The sequence below is a fragment of the Antennarius striatus genome, chromosome 24, assembly GCF_040054535.1.
Source record: "Antennarius striatus isolate MH-2024 chromosome 24, ASM4005453v1, whole genome shotgun sequence".
NCBI classification, from domain to species: domain Eukaryota; kingdom Metazoa; phylum Chordata; class Actinopteri; order Lophiiformes; family Antennariidae; genus Antennarius; species Antennarius striatus.
In genome coordinates this window covers 6,508,227-6,529,559 of record NC_090799.1, presented here as the reverse complement: position 1 = coordinate 6,529,559, position 21,333 = coordinate 6,508,227, and the positions used below count along the sequence as shown (strand labels likewise).

At 50.5% G+C, this 21,333-nt stretch overlaps 1 protein-coding gene across 2 annotated transcripts in view; it reads left to right on the top strand.

Moving 5' to 3' along the window:
• The first annotated feature begins 749 nt into the window (after positions 1 to 749).
• filip1l (filamin A interacting protein 1-like) overlaps positions 750 to 21,333 on the top strand; it is a 31,610-nt gene continuing 11,026 nt past the window's right edge. Inside the window, exons 1-4 of one of the 2 annotated variants that reach the window (XM_068309452.1) lie at positions 750 to 895; positions 9,832 to 10,141; positions 10,224 to 10,397; positions 10,488 to 10,666. In XM_068309452.1, the coding sequence (XP_068165553.1) occupies positions 9,842 to 10,141; positions 10,224 to 10,397; positions 10,488 to 10,666 (653 nt within the window). In that variant the 5' untranslated portion in view covers positions 750 to 895; positions 9,832 to 9,841. Of the gene's footprint in view, positions 896 to 9,826; positions 10,142 to 10,223; positions 10,398 to 10,487; positions 10,667 to 21,333 lie in introns of those variants that run through there. The other variant, XM_068309453.1, reaches the window with a different exon arrangement.

Here is a 21,333-nt window from a genome sequence, read left to right as displayed (position 1 = left end):
TGGAGTTGGTGACGGCGTGAGACTTTTCAAATGAGTTTATTCAAATATATAAATGGGGATAAATACAACTTATATTTACAAATACATTTTGCAAGAAGGACAGTATTTAAAGAGAATCACAGCTAATAATTATCTTCATTTCCTTCATTGAATCTAAATTAACTTACTGAATCTTAAACTTCTTGAGCTTCACTCCTGTTTCAAACACTTCGGGCCTTGAACCCATGGTGTCATGGAATGCGTTAGCATTCTGCTGTTAGCCATCCAATGCTCAAACGTTAACTAACACCTTGTGCTGACTTCTATGGGGTCATTATCATTTTTGAATTTTCTAGCAAGACGTTAAACAATTATCTCACACACTCACACACACACACACACACACACACACACACACACACACACACACACACACACACACACACTCAGGGAGGCGACCATATGCTCCCCACACATTGCTTGCGTCTCACTGCGTGTGTTCTGACGGGGGGGGGGGCTCAAGGTGTCAGAGAGGACGGGGGTTTAAATTTAACTGCGGCGGGGCTGATATCTGCGTGGCAGGTCGTATCCCTCCCCCTCCTCTCCCTCTCTCTCTCCCCCCTCTCCCCCTCTCCCCCTCCCTCTCCCTCTCCCTCTGTCTCACACACACAGTCTGTCTTCACACTCCCATCACGCACACACACTCAGCAGCTCCCTCCGTCTGCAGGGAAGCTCCTCTTTCTCCTCTCCTGCCTGGAACACCACCTGGATTGTACGGGGGGCCGGCTGAGGACGCCACCGCCGGCGGGATAACGAGATAACGGAACGTTTAGGATAACGGATCAGGCTCTGTCAACGCCGGCGGGCTGGAGCCAGAACCGGCGCCACTGCAGAGGAAAAGCAGAGGGCGAAAGAGGTAAGACTGGATGGGCTGTGAAGCCACAACATGCTGGATTCCCTCTGGTGTCTGTCAGATTGGGTTCACAGCCCAGACCAGGAACCCCAACGCCTCAAACATTTAGAGGCAACTTTGCTGCACGGCGTTCCGTCTGGTCCCCAGGTGCAGCTGGCAGCAGCCGGTCACCGTGGGAAGTTGAGTGGATTCGCAGATTGGGATGTAATCTGCAAGGTTGTGTGGATTTAGAGATTAGAGTCGGGGTCGGGGGTCGCAGGGAACGTCTGCTGGGGTCTCATGGAATGTCTGCTCGGGGGGTCACAGGGAACATCAGCTCGGGTCTCAGGGAATGTCTGCTCGTGGGTCACAGGGTTTGTCTGCTGGGCCTCAAACCGTCCTGCCGGTTGGGACACCAAACTGTTTTGGAGCTAAAAAGTTACGCTTTTCCAATTGCCTCTGCTGACGGGGGCAGAACCCGATCCTGCCCTGGCAGGGGCAACACTCCCCTCGGTCAACTGGGGCAACACTTCAGAGCCGCGGCGATGATTCATGAGCGACACCGACCCGAGTGGACGGCTCGTCGCACAACGGCTCGGATTGGTCGCCGCCGGGGAATTTCCAAAGGGCAGCGTGTGCATGAGAACCCAGAGCGGTGTCTAAGTTGAGGCCGGATGGGTGAGGGCGGGGGGCGGCAGCGGGGGGGTCAAGTTACACGGCCTGCACTCATGTCTCAGTTTGGAAACATGGCAGAAAAGGACACGCAGCAGCGTTGTGACTTTATCGTCAAGCGCAGACGGGAGGTTTTAAACTATTAGCACATGCTCAGACGGGTCGTCCCGCTCCGCCATCCGTCCATCCGTCCGTCCGTCCGATGACGTGTTGGCATGCGGCGGTTGACCCGGCGGAAGGTTAGCGAGAGCAAGGATTAGCCTAACCCGCAAATATCATCACCACGCAGGAAGCAGTTTAAACAAAGTGCCTTTTAAGTAAAGTTTTCTCCCCCGATGCTTAAACAGAACAGGTGTTGAAGAATTGCCCCCTGCTGGGGGTCAACGTGTGGCTGACAGATGGACGCTAGCAACTCCAGGTGCAGCTTTAGGCGTGACGTCGTAATCCGTCAGAGGCAACCTTCTGTCTCCGTAACCACGGGAGGATGCCGACGCCCAGCAGGGCGTCCAGGAAGTGTAGGGTGGAAGGGGTCGCTGATGACCCTCCTCTTCCTCTGGGAGACGATTCGCAACTAGTTGGATCAGAAGCAGGAAGTGGAAGATCTCCAATCCCGTTGCGTCTCTCGGGTGACGTCTGTTGATCTTCATCGTGTTGGGGGTGACTGAGAGATTGGGGCTAGTGGGGGAGAGATCATTAATCCAGACTCCTGTTAATCCCACCTCCAGTTTGAAGGTGGGATTAGAGGAATCTGGCATTCTGTTCCTCAATGGGGAGAAAATCCAGCCCTGACTAGTCGATAAAGAGCGGATCAAACAGGTTTCAGGTGGGATTTGAACGCTTTCACATTCTCTTTGGGCTGAATTTTCCTGAGAAAGTCTTTGAAAAGTTTCCCAGTTTATTCCTCTCACATTCGGCAAACGAGGAATTCATGAATCTAATTTCTTTGTCGCGTTTTAGCGTGAGGACATAAAAAAACGAATTTTAAAAAATGTCAAACTGAAATTACCATCTAATTTTTGGACGTTTGCACTTATTTGAACTTTTCTTGCCGCAAACTGACAAGTCAAAGGTCAACGTTCGTTTCGTGCAGCGGGTGAAAATGCTCCTCACTTGGGCGCTTCATGCCCTGTTTGCCGCCTGCAGGTGTTGGCTGGTCGTCACAACCATCTTAGAATCCACTGGTCCTGACGGGTCTTCAGCGTGGTTTGGTTCTGAGGCGGGGTCGACCGGTCCACGCTGAGCAGGGGCTTGAGGATCCACATGGCGTTTGGCAGCGGGGACGGGAACTCGTTTGGGCCCCGGGGATCCAGTTTCTCTCATAGAATACCGACCGCTAAGAGCTCTGGGAAAAGATCACTATATATATATCACCAGAGAAACGCCACTACTCTGTCACGGCTCGCCTCCTGCTGTCAAGTCAAAATAAGTTGGATGGGTTTGACCAGGGGCGGGGGGGGGGGGTGGCGGCGGATCAGCTGGAAGGTGCTTTCGCAGAACCCGGTCCCATGAGAGCAAAAAGACAAGCCTGGGAGGCCGAAAGATGGGGGGGCTATAAAAAGGGAAAAGTCTGTTTTAGGAAGACAAGCTGCTCAGATGTGACGCGCTTTATTTTGAAAGGGGACAGCACTTCCTGAATGTGATCAAACAACCTCCTTCATCTTCAGGCTGCTTTTTATTTGCCGTTTCCTCAGCAGAAGCGCATCAATATTTCAAGCCGTGTGATTTGCTGCGGCGCCGCGAGCGGAGGCGTGGATGTGAGTGATGCTCGGAGCGCGACGGCGCGGCGTGGAGCCGTGACAGACGGATGCTGGGAGGAGGACGCGAACCCAAACCCAGTCCGGAAGCTCCAGTCCGTTTTTTGTTTTGACAAGTCTGCAAATTCAGAGAAGCTGTTAGTTAGTTTTCCTTTTACTGAATGGAAAAGTAAAAAGAAAAACCAAACCGAACGATAAAGCGCTGTCACGGCGTCTGCGTTCCGTGTCCCGTCACCGTTAACGGCGGTCGTTGACATTCGTTGATTTGCCGGTGCGTCATCGCCGTGCCTTTATTTAGTGCCGGCGCTCTGTGATAAATATACGAGCGGATTCCTCGGCGGGCCGGTGCACGAGGCCACGGCTTTCCATGATGCAGCAGAATGAGAGATGTGCCGCGGGGTCAAAGGTCAGGTTCAAAAAACACTTAGCTTAGTTTAGCTTAGCGTAGCACAACAGGGTATGAAGGGAAGAAGCCAACACGGACAGAGGTAAGCAGGAAAAGTTATTTCTGACCGGATGAGAGACGGCGTTAATGCTAACCAGCTACCTCTCTCCGTTAGCTTGTTTGCTAGCTGCGCCTCTCGCCAACCCCGACGCAAACCGACTGACATCTCGCTGCTATTTCTGCGGCGCGTCCTCGGCTTCGGTTGTGGAATTCTTGGAATACGCGACGTGATTGGATGAAATGACAGGTGGCAGCCTGACGCTAAATCTGCACCGGAGCAGAGAAGCTGACGCATGGAGGATGCTCCCCTTTGAGCATTGTTGCCCCTCTCTGTTTCCCGTTGCTATGGCGATGAACGCCGCTGAGCTTAGCGGGGCGCTGCCGCTTTGCCTGTGGTTCGCTTACCGATGGGGTCGATCTAAGAGAAGTGAGACGCTTTCGGTGGCGGCGCACCCCTACGGCGGCGGCGCACCCCCACGGCGGGAAACATCAGGCGGGATTCATGCGAAGCGTGATTTTCTTTGGCGGGACGCCGCTGGGATGAGGCTCCAACGGCCCTTCATGTCGATGGGGATGAGAACCCATCTGCTATCATGACTCATCGGGGGGGTTTAGTGGGGGGGGGGGGGCTAAGCCACAATAGCTGCAGCTTTGCAGCTCATCCCGGCAGCTTGGATTTCAAAAGCGGCTGCCTTTAGCCGCCTGAATGAAAATGAGGGAAGTGTAGTTCCCTCACCGGTGACTCAACGGCGTGGAGGATGAAGAACGTCAGCGAGGTGCGGCGGGAAGAACAGCATGAGTCATCGCTCCGAGAAGCTTCAGCCGCTGAATGTTAAAGACGGAGGAAGAGGAGCATCATCATCATCATCACCGTCACCATCCTCTCCTGTGTGGACGGAATGAGAAGTTTACAGACGAGAGATGAGGAACCTTCAAGACTTTCTGCCTGCTTTTATTTCCGCCTCATTTTACCTCCTTTCAGCTCCTTGTTTCGGTCGTGTAACATGTTTTCCTGATAAGGGGGGGGGGTCTTAATAAATGCATACAAACCGTTCATACCCGCCGTTTGACTTGTAAACAGCTGAGGTGGGGGGGTGGGGTCACCCCAGTATTTGTGAGACGGTTGCTGGGCAACCTGGAGAACAGCGAGCCTGTAGGGATGTGGAAGGAGTGTTTAGATAAGGGGGTCGATCGCTGGGGGCGGAGCTTAAAGGGAACTGAAGGAATCTATAGGTGGATCCTGAAGCGTATGAGAAATGACAAAGCAGATGAGTTCTCTTGCTTCTGACCCGGCCCAGCAAACAGGACCTGGACCAGACTTTCCCTCAGCCCCCCCCTGGGGATTGGATGACCCCTAATTTTAGCCCGGTGTGTTCAGGCCGCCGGACGGATCCGGTTTCAGGCAGGCAGCAGCCCTCAGTGGGGACAAGATGAGGCGTACCTTCAGCGGATGAACGAATGCTGATTTCTGAGGGTCAGTCGTCTGAGTCGTCACCATGGCGATGTCACCGTTCACGTCGACCACCCGCCTGAGCGGCTGACGCCGTAAGAATTTGGCATTTAATTAAGTTCATTTCGACGTAAATGTCACAATTTCTCGTTCAATTGTGCCGAATGTTATTTTTTTCCATTTCCTGTTCTCTAACTACAATTCATCTTCTTTGATTTAATTCTCAAAATCAAAATTAAAAAAACTGGCAAAAGAAAAGGATAAATGTACAAAAAAAAAAAGCAATTAAGGTGAATTAGAGACAGAATGGATGAAATCTCCTGCAGGCAAAATGTACACGAGTGCTGCCATCTGCTGGCCGAACGGAGGAATTGTCAAAAGCACCGAATATACATTAAAAATGTAAAAATCAAATTAATCAAAATAAAAAATAATTTAACCTTTCCGTTTACAACCAGGGTTCAGAAGAAAATCTCTAAATATTAATGTTTAAAAGTACAAGTTTTATTTATTGGTAAATGTAAATCAAAGGCTTGTTTTGTGTTTAAATAGTTAACATAAATATTTAACAAAGGTGATTTGTCTTCTTCGTTGGTGGCCCTGGTGCTGACAGATGATTGGAGTAATTCACACCTCCCTACCATTGGATCTGTTGTGTCACGTCTGCCTGAGGGGGACTGGAGGGGTGGGGGGGTTGGAAGGGGGGGGGCAGAGAGGGAGCTGGAAAATATTCTGAAATGGTGGGTGGAGGTCAGGAAGTTTTTAAAATGCAGGAGCGAAAGTAAATATAATCACCTGCTCCAGAACGGACACGGTTACGGCCTGATGACACCAGGCGGGGGGGGGGCGCCAGCGCGGGGGGGCACGAAAGTCGATAGTGGATGTGAATCTAGGCCCCCAAATCAAACCTGATTGGTTCCTACTGAAGAGGAACTACAATGAAGCAGCAGCTGATGATGATGAGATAATGATGATGAAGATGATGATGAAGGAAACAAATGCCGTCAGAATTCCAGGATTTCCTGCGGTTGCGTCACCTCAGACGGCAGGCCCTCCGAGCGATCGGCGGCGAATCACAGGAAGCGTCTCCCACGGTTTCACGGCGCCTCGTCCGACCTGCGGGGCACGAATGTTGATCGTTGCCTGTTGCTACGGCAACCCCTGCACCACCTGTAAATATTTCCCCCCGCTGTTAGCGGCGAGGTGACGGAAGCGTCTCCAGCAGGACATTCCATCATTCTCAAGGCGTGGCGCCGGTGAGAGTGATGGATCGGGGGGCGGGGCCAGGCGAGCAGGAACAGGTCACACCTCCATTCCACCTAAACCCGAATGATTACCGAATTCCACCTAAACCCGAATGATTACATTATAGATTATTATTATTATTATTATTATTATTAACTCGTTATCCTTCGTAGTGGCGCCGCCGAGGCTAAAAATGCTTAATATGAACTCATTTTCATCACCATCAAGCTAACGTCGCGACGGTTTCGCTCCACACGCCAAAGAAAACACACACACACAAAAAAAAAGGAAACGTGTTATTTTGGATTTCATGTGCGAAGCTAAATCACCGCAGAACTTTAATTACACTTCCTGTCCTTTTGGCCTTTCAGGGAGTGAGCGAGCATTCATGTAAAACACGATGAATAGTGATGTGCACGATCGCCATTAATCAATCCGGATGTGTGAATAATGTACGGCTGGTTCTGCGGGTTACATTTAAAGCAGATGGAAAACCAGACAGTAGCTCTAAAACCAGCCTGACCGTGATGAGTGAAAGACGTTCAAACGGATGTTTCGCCATCCCAAACGCACCGGTGTTAGCTTAGCGATAGCATCGCGCCACATGGGAGGCTCCATTTAAAGGCGACACAATCAGCTGGTGGACTTTTAGTCGCCGACGGGCGATTCCATCTCCTCGTGCAAGAAAGCAAATATTCTCTGCAATATTTCTTCATTTTCAGGAACCACATGACCTCAGACTAAAACGACCGGGCGCTAGCTGAAACAATAGTTTGGACATTTGTGCAAAAGAAAAAGCAATAAATTATCAGACTAATTCTTTCCATTGGCATTTTTTGTTTTTTTTTGAGTAAAAAAGTGGTTTTTTGAGCGGGTTTGCTTTTGAAACACGTCTGAGGACGAGTGAAGGCCAGCCAGACGCTCCCGTCCCGTCACGCGAGATGATTTAATGCTGTGTTTGTGTACAGTGAGCAGAGCGAGCTGATCCCGCGCAGGATAAACTGCTGCTCCTCCGTCTTCTCCATCTTTTCCTCCCGTCCTGTTCTCTCTCTGTCTCTCTCTCTCGCCCTCTTTTGATCCGCGTCTCTCTTCCCCTCAATCATATCGACAGCGGCGTGATGTCAGCCTGCAGGAATCCACTCTGTAATCTGTGTGTGTGTGTGTGTGTGTACCAACCGTCCACACAGGCTGCTGTTTGCATGCGTTTCCATGCATTATATGTGTGTGTGTGTGTGTGTGTGTGTGTGTGTTTTTCGTTGCACACCTGCTTCCTCACCTTTCACCTCGTCAACTTTAACGGCCCTCCCTTCGGTGCGTTTCCAGCTCGCATGAAAAGGTGATGTCATCGCTAAAGAGCTCCAGCCGTCAGTGATGGATCGTCGCGAAAAAAAGCTGCTCCTCAAGATTTGGGATGGATTTGATTCCGGAGTCCCATCAGTTGCAAAGTTGATCCAAAAGTATTGTTTTCTGAAGTGCTCAGATGTGTGATGTGAAGTTTTAGGAGTGTTTTGACCCAGTCGGTGCCGGAGAAGCTTCGGTGGTCCTAGACTAGACGACCCAAACCGCCAACGGCTTCCAGTAACGGCTCAGCTAAAGCAAGCCGTAAAGCTTGAAGCTGTAACGTATCAATCATCTCATTTAGCTCCGGGATCCAAACGTCAGGCCACCTGAGAGAAACACTTCTGACAGCCAGCGGGTGGCGCCGTCATTTTCCAATCCTCCAGTAAATCATGACGTCACTTCCTGGCTCTGATCGCCACTCGGAGACAGAGCAGGAAGTCGGTGACAGAACGTCGCGACGGTCCGATTGGATTCACCAGACGGCGACGCCGGAGCGGGGTCAAATGCGACCGCAGGGGGTCGAGACACAAGTGCAAGAGACCCCCAATCTGGTTTAGGAAAAAAAGGAATCTCCACAAAGGATTCTGGGAAGACGGCGTGTGTAGGATCGTTTTCAAAAAGCATCAAGGGTCGCGCTCTGACAGTTAATAAATTCTGGACATCGCCTTTTGGTTTCAATCCATTATTTGACTAATGCATTATGGGAGGTAGGGGGGGGGGGTTGGTCACCAGAGGCTCTGCTCTCCACTGATTGGACCGATCCGGCGTGAGGCCGGTTCTTCCCGTCCTCCCCGTGAACCCTCTCCTGAACTATGTGACGTATTTCTGATCCACGGTGGACATTCAGCAGATACATGCTACTTCACGCAGGAATTACAGCGGCTGGGGTGGGTTGGGGGTGGGGGGGGGGCATTCCACGTCCATGACCCCCCCGTTGCATAAACCTTGGTTGCCCCAGTTGAGCGCGTGCATCCGTCGTGTCGTCGCGGCGACCGGTCGTACGTCGATCGCAGCGTCTCGGTTACATTCTGTTCCGATGAGGGTAAAGACACGCCGTTCCGTGTCCTGAATACACTCTATTAGCACACACACACGCACACACACACACGCACACACACACACACGCACACACACACACGCACACACACACACACACACACAAACACACACACACACACTGCAAGCAGTTCTGTCTGCAGTCGGCCTGAGACTGCAGGGAATTACCTCAGCGCTGAACCATGTGGCGCCCTGCCTAGAGTGTGCACAGCGCCGTCACGCCGCCATCGCTCTTACTCATAAACTGTCAGAGGGCCTCACACACACACTGGCGACACACACACACACACACACACACACACACACACACACACACCGCGGGAGGCCGGCGTTCTTCCTGGGGTCCCATCAGCGCCGTCTGGGTTCTGCTGGACGGAGGCTTCGTCTTCCGACCGGGCGCGAGCTGCAGTCGGCAGGGTCGGTGGCGACGCAGCAATAAAGTTAACTTTATCAGTTTGTTCCGTTTCCTCGGTAACCGTGGTTTATTTTAACGACGGTTAAACACTCCTGCGTCCGGAGGTCTAGCAGCAGGAAGCCCACAGGGTTGGTGGTTTCTGGTTAAACCGCACCTGAAGTGTGTGTGAATGTTGTTTATTTAGAGTCCGACCATCTCCAACCGGAGCAGCGGCGTTCGTTCGGAGGCGGTTCTGACGGGAGCGGCGCCAGATTCCCTGACATCAAACACGACGAGTCTCAGCAGGTTTTCATTACACTCCTGCTGGAAACGTCGCCCAGCGTCATCCCCAAAAAAGTCGTAAATTACTTGTCAAGCCAGCCGAGAGTCGACGCTTCACTGTTCATCGTGTCTGATTTATCGAGTCACTCGTGAACCAGATGTCACCGAACCTCAGACCCTACGTGATCCCAACCTCTCCCTTCACACATTACCCCGCTTTCCGATCTTTCTCCGGGGGCCCCAAACACATCGGAATCAGACGTGCACGAGACACCTGGTGGTCCTAACAACACCTGCGTCCGTCTTCCGTTCGCCCGACAGGTAGACCGACATGCAGTCCCGCAGCAGCAGCCTGGAGGACGTGGCCAAGGCCAAACCTGGGCAGCGATCCGACAACCGCAAGCGATCGGCGGAGCGGGGGGAGCCCTCGGGAAGGGCGGAGCGCCGCGGCCGGCACCGGGAGCCGCCGGAGGACACCGGCACCATCCAGAGGAATCACCACGTGGCCAGGAACGGCACCTGTACGGGCGGGGGCGGCGGCGCCGCAAAGACGGGTCACAAGGAGAAGGGCCGGGACCTCTCCAGAGACGACCTGGTCTTCCTGTTGAGTTTGCTGGAAGGAGAGCTGCAGGTAGGTGGGAGTCACCTGGGAGTCACCCTCCCTTTGCCCCCCCCTCCCGGAGTCTCACCCTCTTTTCTTACCCCCACTGCAGGCCAGAGACGAGGTGATCACGGTGCTGAAGGCGGAGAAGCTGGACATCGCCCTCCTGGAGGCCAAATACGGCTTCGTCACGCCGCAGAAAGTCCTGCAGGCGCTGCAGCGAGACGCCGTCCAGGACAAGAGCGACGGCCTCCAGGAGGACATCTACGAGAAGCCCATGGAGGAGGTAACGGCGTCTCCGTCGGTGGACGCGCTCTACCGACGCAAGCCTAAACTATAGTGTCTCTGCCCCCCCCCCCCCCCCCCCCACAAACAGCTGGACAAACTGGTGGAGAAGCAGCGCGAGACGCACCGGCGGATGCTGGAGCAGCTGCTGATGGTGGAGCAGTCGCACAAACAGGCGCTGCACCGGCTGGACGACGAGAAGAGGAACCACGGCGAGTTCATGAAGAAGAGCGACGAGTTCACCAACCTGCTGGAGCAGGAGCGCGAGAGGTCAGCCAATGCCGTCCGGCGTGGGGCGGGGCTTCTAGCGGGCGTGGATCAGGGTTTACAGCGGCTCGTAAAAGGTCGGATCAACTCCTCCAAAAACAGTCCTAACGATCCGTAATCAGAGCGTAAGGAGGTGTTTGTCAGGATGGCCAGGTACAAACCTCTCCTTTGTTTTCCCCACGATCCGGAGGATTTATCCTCACCTTTTATTGAACGATTCTTGAAGCCACTAAAACGTTTTCGCTGGACCAGACCCAGACGAGAGGCGGAGGCAGGACTAACTTAAGAGTTTGAGCTAAAAGACACAAATAAGCTGCAGGATTTATTTCCATCTCTGTTTTATGGAACCACTGCGACTGTTCGTAAGCAAAAAAAAGGCAGGAAACACGGAACCAGTTCGGATCAGAACCCATTCGGGTTCAGGAGACGCTCGCCGGGCGTCTGTGTGGCGTTCAAAGGCGTAGGAAAACACGGCTGATTTATTCTGTCAGTGTCGCATGGAGGGCAAATACTGGGCAGCGCTCTGATTACTGCTTCCTCAGCAATATCACATCACACACACACACACACACACAGACGGTGAGTGTGTGTGTGTGTGTGTGTTTCTGGGTGTGTGTGTGTGAAATAAATCACCCACAGACCGACACACACACAACCTCAGCGATTGATTCCACAAAGGAAACGCAGCTGGACGTCGGCCCGTGACCCGTTTTGGGCGTCGCTGCACTCTGGCCGAGGCGGAATGTTTGGGTTGGAGCGGTGGGCGGAGCGGTGGGCGGAGCGATGGGCGGAGCCACGGCGGTCTGAGCTTCATCACGCGGAGCGTTAGGAAGGACAGGCCTGAGATTTATCCGTCAGCGTGACGGACATCCGTCACGCTGACGCCAGATTACACGGAGACGATGTGTCTCGCTATCAGACGGCGTGATCACATGAGCACATGTTTCAAACCGTCATCCGTCTTCTAGTCGTTGAACGCAGCTCGGTTTGTGCGGCGGCTGCAGAGTCCGATGGGAGCGCGTCACATGACATCAGGTTTTATGTTTAAATCTCAGTGTTAGCGTTAGCAGGTAGGAGTTAGGGTTTGATTTATAGCTTTATCCTGAAACTGGGAACGCTGTTCCTTCTGTTGGAGCCTGGGGATCCCCTCTGTGTGATTTAATCTGGGGTTAACGTGCCGCAGGACGTTTTTTAATCCGGAGACTGACCTCCGCCCTGAAGGCCCCACGAGGCATGATAATCAGGGCGGGAGGTGGGGGACGAACCCGCCTCCCTCCGGTGGAGATCAAGCGTCTGTCCGCGAGCGATGACCTCATCGTGCAGCGGGCACCGCAAAGGAGGGTGGGGGGGGTGAGAGCATCCTAACCACCAACAGATGTTAATGCACCGCTACGCAACGCTAATCTACGCGGCGGCGGCCAGCTTTGCAAGCCTTTGTACTTAAGCGGCGAAACTTTACAACCGTCTGCATCCTGTGATGTCACTCGTAGCATGAAGGGGCTGGATCCAGGCTTGTGATTGGACGGCAGCGAGAGGAGCTCAGTGCTAGCGTTAGCTTAGCCTAGCGACGCCTCCGAATAGCAGCAGGAGGCACGAAACATGACCTCAGATGGTTGGAAGGCGGTGATGTCATGTCAGTAAAACGCACACAGCGGGAGCGGAGAGGTGTTTGGTTCGCTCGGAGGGACGTCGCCTCTGATTGGTTGGGTTTTTGTTTTTCTAACAACACGGTTTAATTTACGAGAGATGACCTTTAAAGCACCTTTAGTTTGTCGTTTAAAGGCGACACCGGTCGTGTTTCCTCTTCCGTCGCTACCAGAACGCGAGCCCAAAACACCCCGCATGCGACGATGCTTTTAATCTATAGTGTAAACACAGATTACAGCAGCATCAGGGCTCCTTGGCCGGATTAAACATGTGCGCATCATTAGAGTCAGATGTCTGGGGGGGTCGGACCCCCCCACTTCAACAACACTTGATGATTTCCTCCAATAAAGTGTTAGTACTGTCCATAAAAATCTAAAAAATTGTAATTTTCTGCCTTTTATTAGCCGATGCTTTTAATCCTTTATGGGGAAACAACCAAGGGTTGCCGTGGAAACGGAGCCTTGTGATGGGAAAACAGCTCGCGGATGAAGGTGCGCTGACGTCATTTACTGGCACAGCCAGCGATAATCACTTCAGTCTCACGCCAGATAAAAGCCCGGTAGCTGCGGGCGCGGCGTCACATGACCCGGCTCCGCCTCCTCGTGACAATTAGCAGGACACGCCTCCTTGTGTCAACCGCACGCCAGACGACATCACTTCTGTGGCTCGCACCCCGGACGTTCTCCGTTGATGTCATCATGATCCGGCCCCGCCCCTGCAGGCTCACCTAACGATGAACTCTCAGTGTCGCGTCGCAGGAAGTCGTCCGGATGATTTTCCCGCCTTGTTCATGATCGGGATCTGCCTCCACCTGTTTGAGTTGATCCACACACACCTGCACACACACCTGCACACCCCGTGACGATGAATGGATTACATCATCGAGCTGTTAAAACGGCCAGACGAAGGTGCGTTTTGTGTTCCCCGGGTCGAACGCTTCCTTTTAAGGGCAGGAAAGCCGCCGTGGGCGTCGCCCGCCGGACCCGACACTCTTGACACAAGGGCGGCGTGCTGCCGTGTTGAGGTCAGAGATCGCACCGACGTGGCACATTCAGCGACGCAGCGGGGCTTCATCCCCTCCAACAACACATGGACTGTTAGCCTCTGGACGTCTGGATGAGTTAGCTGCCAGCCATGATGTGACGTCTGGCCTTCAGCTGCATTTCATCAGTTTTTAGGACACGCCCCTCAATTTGAAGCGACTCATTTATTCCATTTGAATAAAAACCAGAAGGAAATAGGTTCCATGTTCGTTATCAAACCTCCAAATTGATGGAAATCAATCTGAAGTAGATGGATCTGCTCATCTTAACACTTGGGTTAAGGAACACAAACGTGTCTTCATGACTCCGTTGTCGTTTCCAGATATAGATCGGGTCGTCTTAACACAAAACAAATGGTCTTTAAACACAACCCCAGCCCAACATGTCTTCTGTGGACACGCTCAACTCACGAATGCTTGGACAGCGCCAGGCATATGATGTCATCAGACGAGCAAATGGTGGTAGACATCACAGGCGAAGCTGCTGGCGGTTTCGATTCTGGACGCGTTGTGCAGAACTAGCATCTCTGGTTGATGCGTCTGCTCCCACCCGGCTGGAAAGACCGAGCAGCTCCTGACCCGGTTCCGACCGGTCAGATAACCAGCCGGTCGCTCCGCCTCATCTGTCTGAGCCTATGACAACACGCCTGATGGCGTGTTACTCTGAAAAGCTGCTGAGTCTCACAGCTTTATCTGCGCCTCCGTCTGCAGACTGATGAATGTGAATAATTCGGTTTTCCTCGCTCTAAAATCTAATTACAGTGAAAAATGATGCTGAGATAAGAAAACCTGAACTCCAAATTCTCTGTTTTCAGACTAGAGAAAAAAAAAGACTTCATTTTCATGTTGCATAGTTTGATTAAAAAAATTCCCTTATTGCCTGTTAGCAGTCTTTTAATTTTGGTTTCCTTTATTTGCCACCTTAAAGTACTTAAAATGAAAAACATACAGAAGGTTTAATAAGAGCAGAAGGCGTGGCTACATGCTAAATGCTAACAGGCAGGTTTGGTTGTTTTAGCTCCGTAGCTTCAGGCCGGATCGACGTCATCCCAGATCTGCTGGGAACCTCCGTTAGAAGACGGCGTTCCCGCTTGTTGTTATCCCATCGGGAAAGTATGAGTACCCGGTGAGAGACGCTCGCCGGTGGATCATGCCAAACAGATGCCAGGCGTGAAAAAGCATCTGTGTGTGAGACTGTTAGTGTTGCTAACGCTAACGCTAGGTGGTAATTAAGCCCAGCGTCGTCGCTGCATGGCGTCATATGATTACATCTCGCTGACAGAATGCAGCGATTAGACCTCACCGACCACAAGGCCCATTGCTTCTGCTTTCCCAACCTTTTTTAGACTAGTTATAAAAAAAAAAGACAAAAACACATAACCCTAAAATAGGCCTTAAATGTTGTGTTCTATTCCCGTCGCAGCGCTCGGACTGAATTCAGGCGTGAGACTTCTAGATGTGTTGATCGTGGCTTGCTTTTTGGATCGGTTTTGGACAATTGGTGTGGAAAAACGTTTAAAAAAAATCTTTAAAATAAGTCAGACCCAGGCAGGGGTGTTGGATCGCATCCAGTCCTGGTTCTATCCAGTATTTACGGCGTATCCTTTCATGTTACAACAGATTTTTCCTTTTTTGGTATTTTTTAGAATAAAAACAGATGAATGAGTGGAGGAAGAAGTTGTGTTTTGCGTTGAAAGATCGAATTTCTGTGTTTTGCAGTAAAATTTAAAATGGTTTTTGGAGCTTCTTGAGTCTCCAAAAGAAGAAAAAGGAAGAGAAACAGGAGAGCTGACAAATGATGATGGTGCCTGGGAAGCTGCAGGAGTGATGTATGAGCTAATCTTCTACTTGTGAAAGGAAATAGCACCGAGGGAGGGGGACCGGGGGTCACGGAGGGAAAACGCAGCTAATATAGAGTTAGCATGACATCTCAACGAATAATGGCGAAGCGTTTCACTGCGGGACGTCCAGGCTCGACGTCGTCACTGTGATTTACCTCCCGCTCGCCTTCGACGCCTTCCTGAGTTACGGCTTGGCGGAACGCGACAAAGGAAAGATGTTTTCCTCTTTGTCTGGGAGGAAACGGCAGAGAACGTTAGCATGACGTTGCTCTGGGAAGCAGCCGGTGTTTGGCCAGCGAGTGAAATATAGAGCGGGGAAAGGGCCCGCCCGGATCTGCCAACACTAATGTCATGTTCTGGAGAATTGGCCATCAAGACGAGGAAATCACGGAACGTGATGCATGGAACATTCGATGTCAAGTAGTCCTTATTGTTATAAACATCTATTAATGCTTATATACTGTTTATACATGCTACATAGCGAGGGATTAATCTCTAAAGGCAAAAACCAGGCAAACTGTTTGAATACTGAATTAGGTCATCTCAAAAGCGATGTCAGCAACACGTTATGACCTCACATCCTGTTTGAACCACTGGGACGAGAGGAGGTCCAGCCAGGCCTTCCAGGCAACACGACCCCACCTACGGGACCCCCGGTTTGGCAGAGGATCATCAGTTTTCCGCCTTGCTTTATCACATTACGGAAAACTACTTCCTTCTCATCCCGCCGAGCGCCACTGATCCCAACAAAGGATGCCTCACTGTGCAAACAAAGTGGGAAGTAATAGCGTGCTGTCAAGCGTTAGCAGCGTTAGCAGTTTGTCCCACTGCCGCCTTAACTTTCATTTAGCCTTGACACTAAGTTGGGTCATAACTCAGAGATAACACAAGATGAAGTCGTGACTGAAGAGTCTATTTCGGGCGGAGAATGGTTTGCAGGTAAACGCAGGGGATGGAGGTGGACGGGAAAAGCGTTCATTATCTGTGGCCTCAGGTAGAAGCAGACGAGGTGAACAGTTCTCACTGCCTCCACTGGCAGTTTAAGGGCAAGCAATTATGCAGAGAGTTTGACGGTAATAACTTGGTTGAAATCTGTGGCTTGAGGTAAAAGACTCTGTTCACCTGCCCAGTCCCTCAAGCGTGGACCTCAAGGGGACGACGAGCCCCATCCCGGATGTGAACTTTGACCATCTAGACACCAGAACAGAGCTGGGTGTCGCCCAGGAACCAGAAAACCAAAGTATCACTTCACTGTGTCCCGGAATTGTTTGGGCTGAATGAGAAGCACAACAAGACAATTTTTGCCATTTTTGAGGGAGATTTTTTCCCAGAATTCCTGTCACTGGCTAAGACTTGGGTCTGTCACTTCTAACCAAATGAGATACCAGGAGTCTAGTGCTCCCAAGAAAGACAAGCCTGAAGCCCAAAATGAGATCGATTGACATCGCTTGGCGCCTTCAGGCCGTAACAAGAACAACATCACTCGCCATTCCGACAGTGATGATGTCATCACCTCTGCGGACCATTTTATGGAGGTCTTGGTTGCTGACCTCGACCAGGAAGTCTAAAAACGGTTGGGTTAAGGATCAAAGTTCACAACAGACTTTTATGCAGATCTCAAAAGGACAGACTAGATGTTTCCAAGTTTTGATGCTAAGCTAAGCTAAACACACTAATGAGACAGTGGTGTCCTTCTACTTGTCAAACTATGTCATCCATTACCTCCAACAAACCCACCGTGTGGAGTCGCCGCATCTGAAGCCACCGGTAGATTTCATGGGATTTGTATAAAAGTGAAAATAGCTCTCTGTCAGGAAGCATCGGATTGGATCTGGTTACTGTTATTTAGGGAGTTTTATTGGGAACAGGGTTTAATTTATTTTTCCTTGACGAACAGAACAATTAAAGTTACTGTTATGGGTTCCTCGTAAATACGGCTCTTTATTTGTTGCTTTTCAACATTTATCATCACGATGGAATTCCTATAGAAACATCGGCGTGGCGTCGGCCATCGAGCCACGATGTGGAGACATAAATTCAAAACCGGGGGGGGAGACTGACAGTTTGGCAGGGGACAATGGAGACCTGTCAGAGCGACCACCCTGTCGCAATGCATCTTGGGTCTTAACTCTTATACAGGGGAGGAAATAGGAGCCACGGTTGGGTTTTAGGTTGCCTTCCTCCCGCCTTGCTGCAAGGTGCCGGAGATGATTGATGAGAGCGTTTTCCTGTAAGGTTGGGGGCAGGAGAATGGCTGGCGCTGGTCAGGGTGGGAAAACCAGGGAAAACGTTTCAGACACACCTTTTCCCCTCGATAGCGATAAATGTTTCATAAACACGTTGAGGATTTTTGAAGACATAACTGCTAAATATCTGTGAGTAATGTCGTGTGATGGATGGTGATATCAGGAATGGAGGATTATTTCTTTACAGGGAGAGATGATGTAATGAATGCACTCATGCAACACTAGTTTAATAAGTTCTATTCATGAACCACAATGTGGAGAAGTCACTTCTTAAGGCTCTAGAGCCAAAACAGCAAAACAAACAACATTCACCTTCCTCCGCCCAAAACTTCGAACCGCACTCTTCCTAGAAGTCATTTCCAGACAGTCTTTTTGATCCAACCCCAAAACCTCAATTACACTGTATTTTTCCAAGATTAAATTATGCAGTCAAATTAGTTTTTCTCAAAAATCTCCAATCTTGATGTTGCGGTGAGCTGCTGAGGTGCATTTATCCTTATGCCCTTGTAACAAAGATGGATTAAAACTTGATATTTAAGCACATCGTGCGATTCGTCAGAAAAGATTAGGACGATAAAATCTGACTTCTGTCGGAGTCTGCAGGCTGATATCTCGGGACAAATGTTTTTGGGCTTTAAAATGAGCAAATCCTCCTGGCAGTGGTGGAGGTGGAGGAGGGCGGGGAGTATGACTTAAGTGTGGAAAAATAGTTTAAGGGGTCTATCCAGTTTCAGGAACCTCTCATGGCTTAGTGAAGTGGAAGAAAAGGGAAGTATCCGTGTCCACAAGGAGACAAGTAAGGTTAGATGTCCTTACAAGAGCCATAAGTGACTTGAAACGTCTTTTCTTTCTCTGCATACGAGGTTTTCCTTATCGTGTCCCTGCAGGAAGACTAATCTGTTGATTTATTTGCAGTCCACATGTATTAGAGTGTCCCAATGCCAACAGGAAAATATCTTCTCTCCTCCTATCCAACAATCTAAGAAGGGTTCTTGTAATGTTTACGCATGCCGAGGAGGAGTCTCAGTATCTGCGGTTTGGACGAAGAGCGAACACACCAGAGTCAACGCCAAGCCTAGATCTCTCTAATTTAATCTAAGTATAGCATGAGCTCATTCCTGAGGTGCACTCATTCTTTTTTTTTTTTTTTTCAAACAAAGAAAATTACGAGCTCTCGTTTCGAGAAGCCATATATTAGAACCGCTTTCGTATTCGAACCAAAAATCTGATTTAGCGGCTATTCTTCTGCTCCGTTCGGCCTTGGCTTCCTTTCAGACAGGATCCGCTGCGTTAATATTTTAATATTGCATTTTAAATGGAAGCATTGCTCTTGCTTGGGAAGGTCAAATTAAAAGAATTCTTGGGCTGGAGTGAAACACAGACTTGGCATCTGGGTGATATATTCCCGAAAACAGTGGATATTTGTTTTTTTCCCATCAGGCTCCCATTACCCATGGGCTCGGGGAGCAGAATGCTGTAAGGCATGATGGGAGGGGAAGGCCACTGGCCCACAAAGTGTTGTTCAGGTCCCTTTGGGTAACTGGTGGGGGCTTAAGCCCCGGTTAAGCTCCAGCTACTCGAATGGAGCTGCTGTTGGATCGGCGGCGTCCCTGGTGTGAAGTGTTGGAGAAGGATGTCGAGCAAAGAGACAATAATCCTCCTCGTGTAAACAACAGTTAAAACGTTAATGAATACGACGTAACTGGGGAAATGAACACTAATAAAGGATATTGATGATATTAAAGATGTGCTATTAAAGTTTCTGTTAACATTATGCGGCTATGCCAACAGATGTTTTTGCATTTTTTAAATATCTCGTAAAAACTCTCCAGACCCACCAAAAAGAAAATACTCATCAACACTGGAAGCCAGTGGACGGGGCTCAGACCTCATAACCCTCCGGCGCTAAAATGCCTTTCTGGACGCGCTCCAGATGCGAGCCATCTGTTGTGTTCTGTCACCGAGGTGAAAGCAGCGGTGTCTGTCCAGACGGTGATGTCACCGCCTCTGGAGACGGGCTGAGGTCCAACGTTCAGGCGTCCCATGGAACCCAGGATGGACTCAAACACGACGGCAGCAAGTTCAAGATCAGACCAGTTCCCCTACATTCAATCCGTTTTGGCCGCGACCAAACAACAACCGTGTCTCCCAGGGCGACGCAGGGATGACAGAAGAACTAGCGAGAACCCGAAGCAGCTAACTGCTAACTGGGATACCGAAACCACGACAGGAAATGAGCAGACAATAGAAAGACCTTGAATTCCAGATGGGGTCCCATCCCCTCAGAGCCCCCCCGGGAGAGGAGTGATGTCACCCCAACAGACACCCCCTACTCAGATGATGTCACACCGACCATCTCGCCTAACGCTGTGATAGAGTGGCCGAGAGGAGACGGGACAAAGAACGGAGAAGTTTTAAATAAACAGAGTAAAGGAAGTTGTAACAAAAGGGCGTCGGCGTCAGACGTGGAACAGATGGACGACTCTTCTCCGTGAATAAAACATGTTCTCCTGACACAACTGAGGAACATCCATCACACCGGACACACTCCATCTGGTTTACACTTCCTGTGTGTGTGTGTGTGGCTCCCAGGCAGATGCTGTCATACACTGTCAATAAAGTCTTCAGGGGATCTGGGAGAATGACCAGTCGGGTGACATCTTTGGGACGACCTTGTCGTTTCCTCGGGGGTCCGGTCTGGCTGCTGCCATCATGGGTTCTCGAGCTGCACCCATATGGGTCTGATATGTTCTGAGCTCGCTTCACTGGAAACAACCTGTTTCTCGTTTGACAACTCCAACGTCGAGTCTGAAGAAACGCAACCATCACCAATCTTTTTATTAGCTGTAATCCGATAGCGCTCCTCTAATACAAGTAACAGATCACCTGTCACTTCTGCCTCGTCACTCTAATCCCCCCACATGTGAGCCATTATTCCTGAAAAATGAGGTGTGCCATCGGGGGGTCCGGGCGAACGGAGCCAAGAGTGTCCAGATAAACGACGAGGGAAGACATCTGGAGAGTTCAGAGATGCAGACGGGTCGACGGATGAAGAAGCGAACCGCTACAGTCTGCTGATGATGAGGAGGAAGGTTGTTTGTTCAGCAGCACCAGGCTGATAAAGACTATACAAGACCTGGGACGCTTCTAAATACCAAGACCAACTGAGGTCTGGCTAAATTTAAAATGACATTATAAATGAGGGGAAATAAAGAAACACACTTAAGAGCAATTTAAATACCTTGAAGCTATTAACAGGAATGCTGAAACCATTAAAAAGTGTGCGTACGTGTTAAATGGAGAGCTGAGCTCATGTTTGGATCGTTGAAGACCGGAGCTGACGCTGCTCTTCCTGTCGTGGATTTAAACCCAACAACGACCTGAAACCCTTTCCTGTCCATGTTGTGTCGCAGCTTATATTAAGCTATAAGCTTATGATAGCTTATTATCGCCGTCAGGATGAACTTTGGGTTCTTTTTCCTGCTAAAACCGTTGTGTTTGGAGATCCGTCGGAACGCCGGTGTACGGTACGGATCTCTGAGGAGGGGTAGACCCGCTGTGGGTGTCTAACTCAGTGTATTTCCCCTAAGCTGTTATGACAAGGAAGAGCAGGCGCTGAGAGATGAGAACACATCCAATCACGTCGCACATGCATTTACCTGGAACTTCACCCCATTGGCTGTAATCTGTCTGGGCTGAACCAGGATTTAGATGCGTCTTAAACACACGTTAGCGCCGTCGGTGACGAACAGCACCTGTCTTTAACGGCGTAAACACAACCTTTGTTTGGGGGGCAGATCAGGACTGAGGATGAAGAGCTTTTCGTCGCCCAGACGACGGATCAACAGGTAGATCCAGGTGCTGAAACCCAGATAAGGGTTCACACGGCTTTAA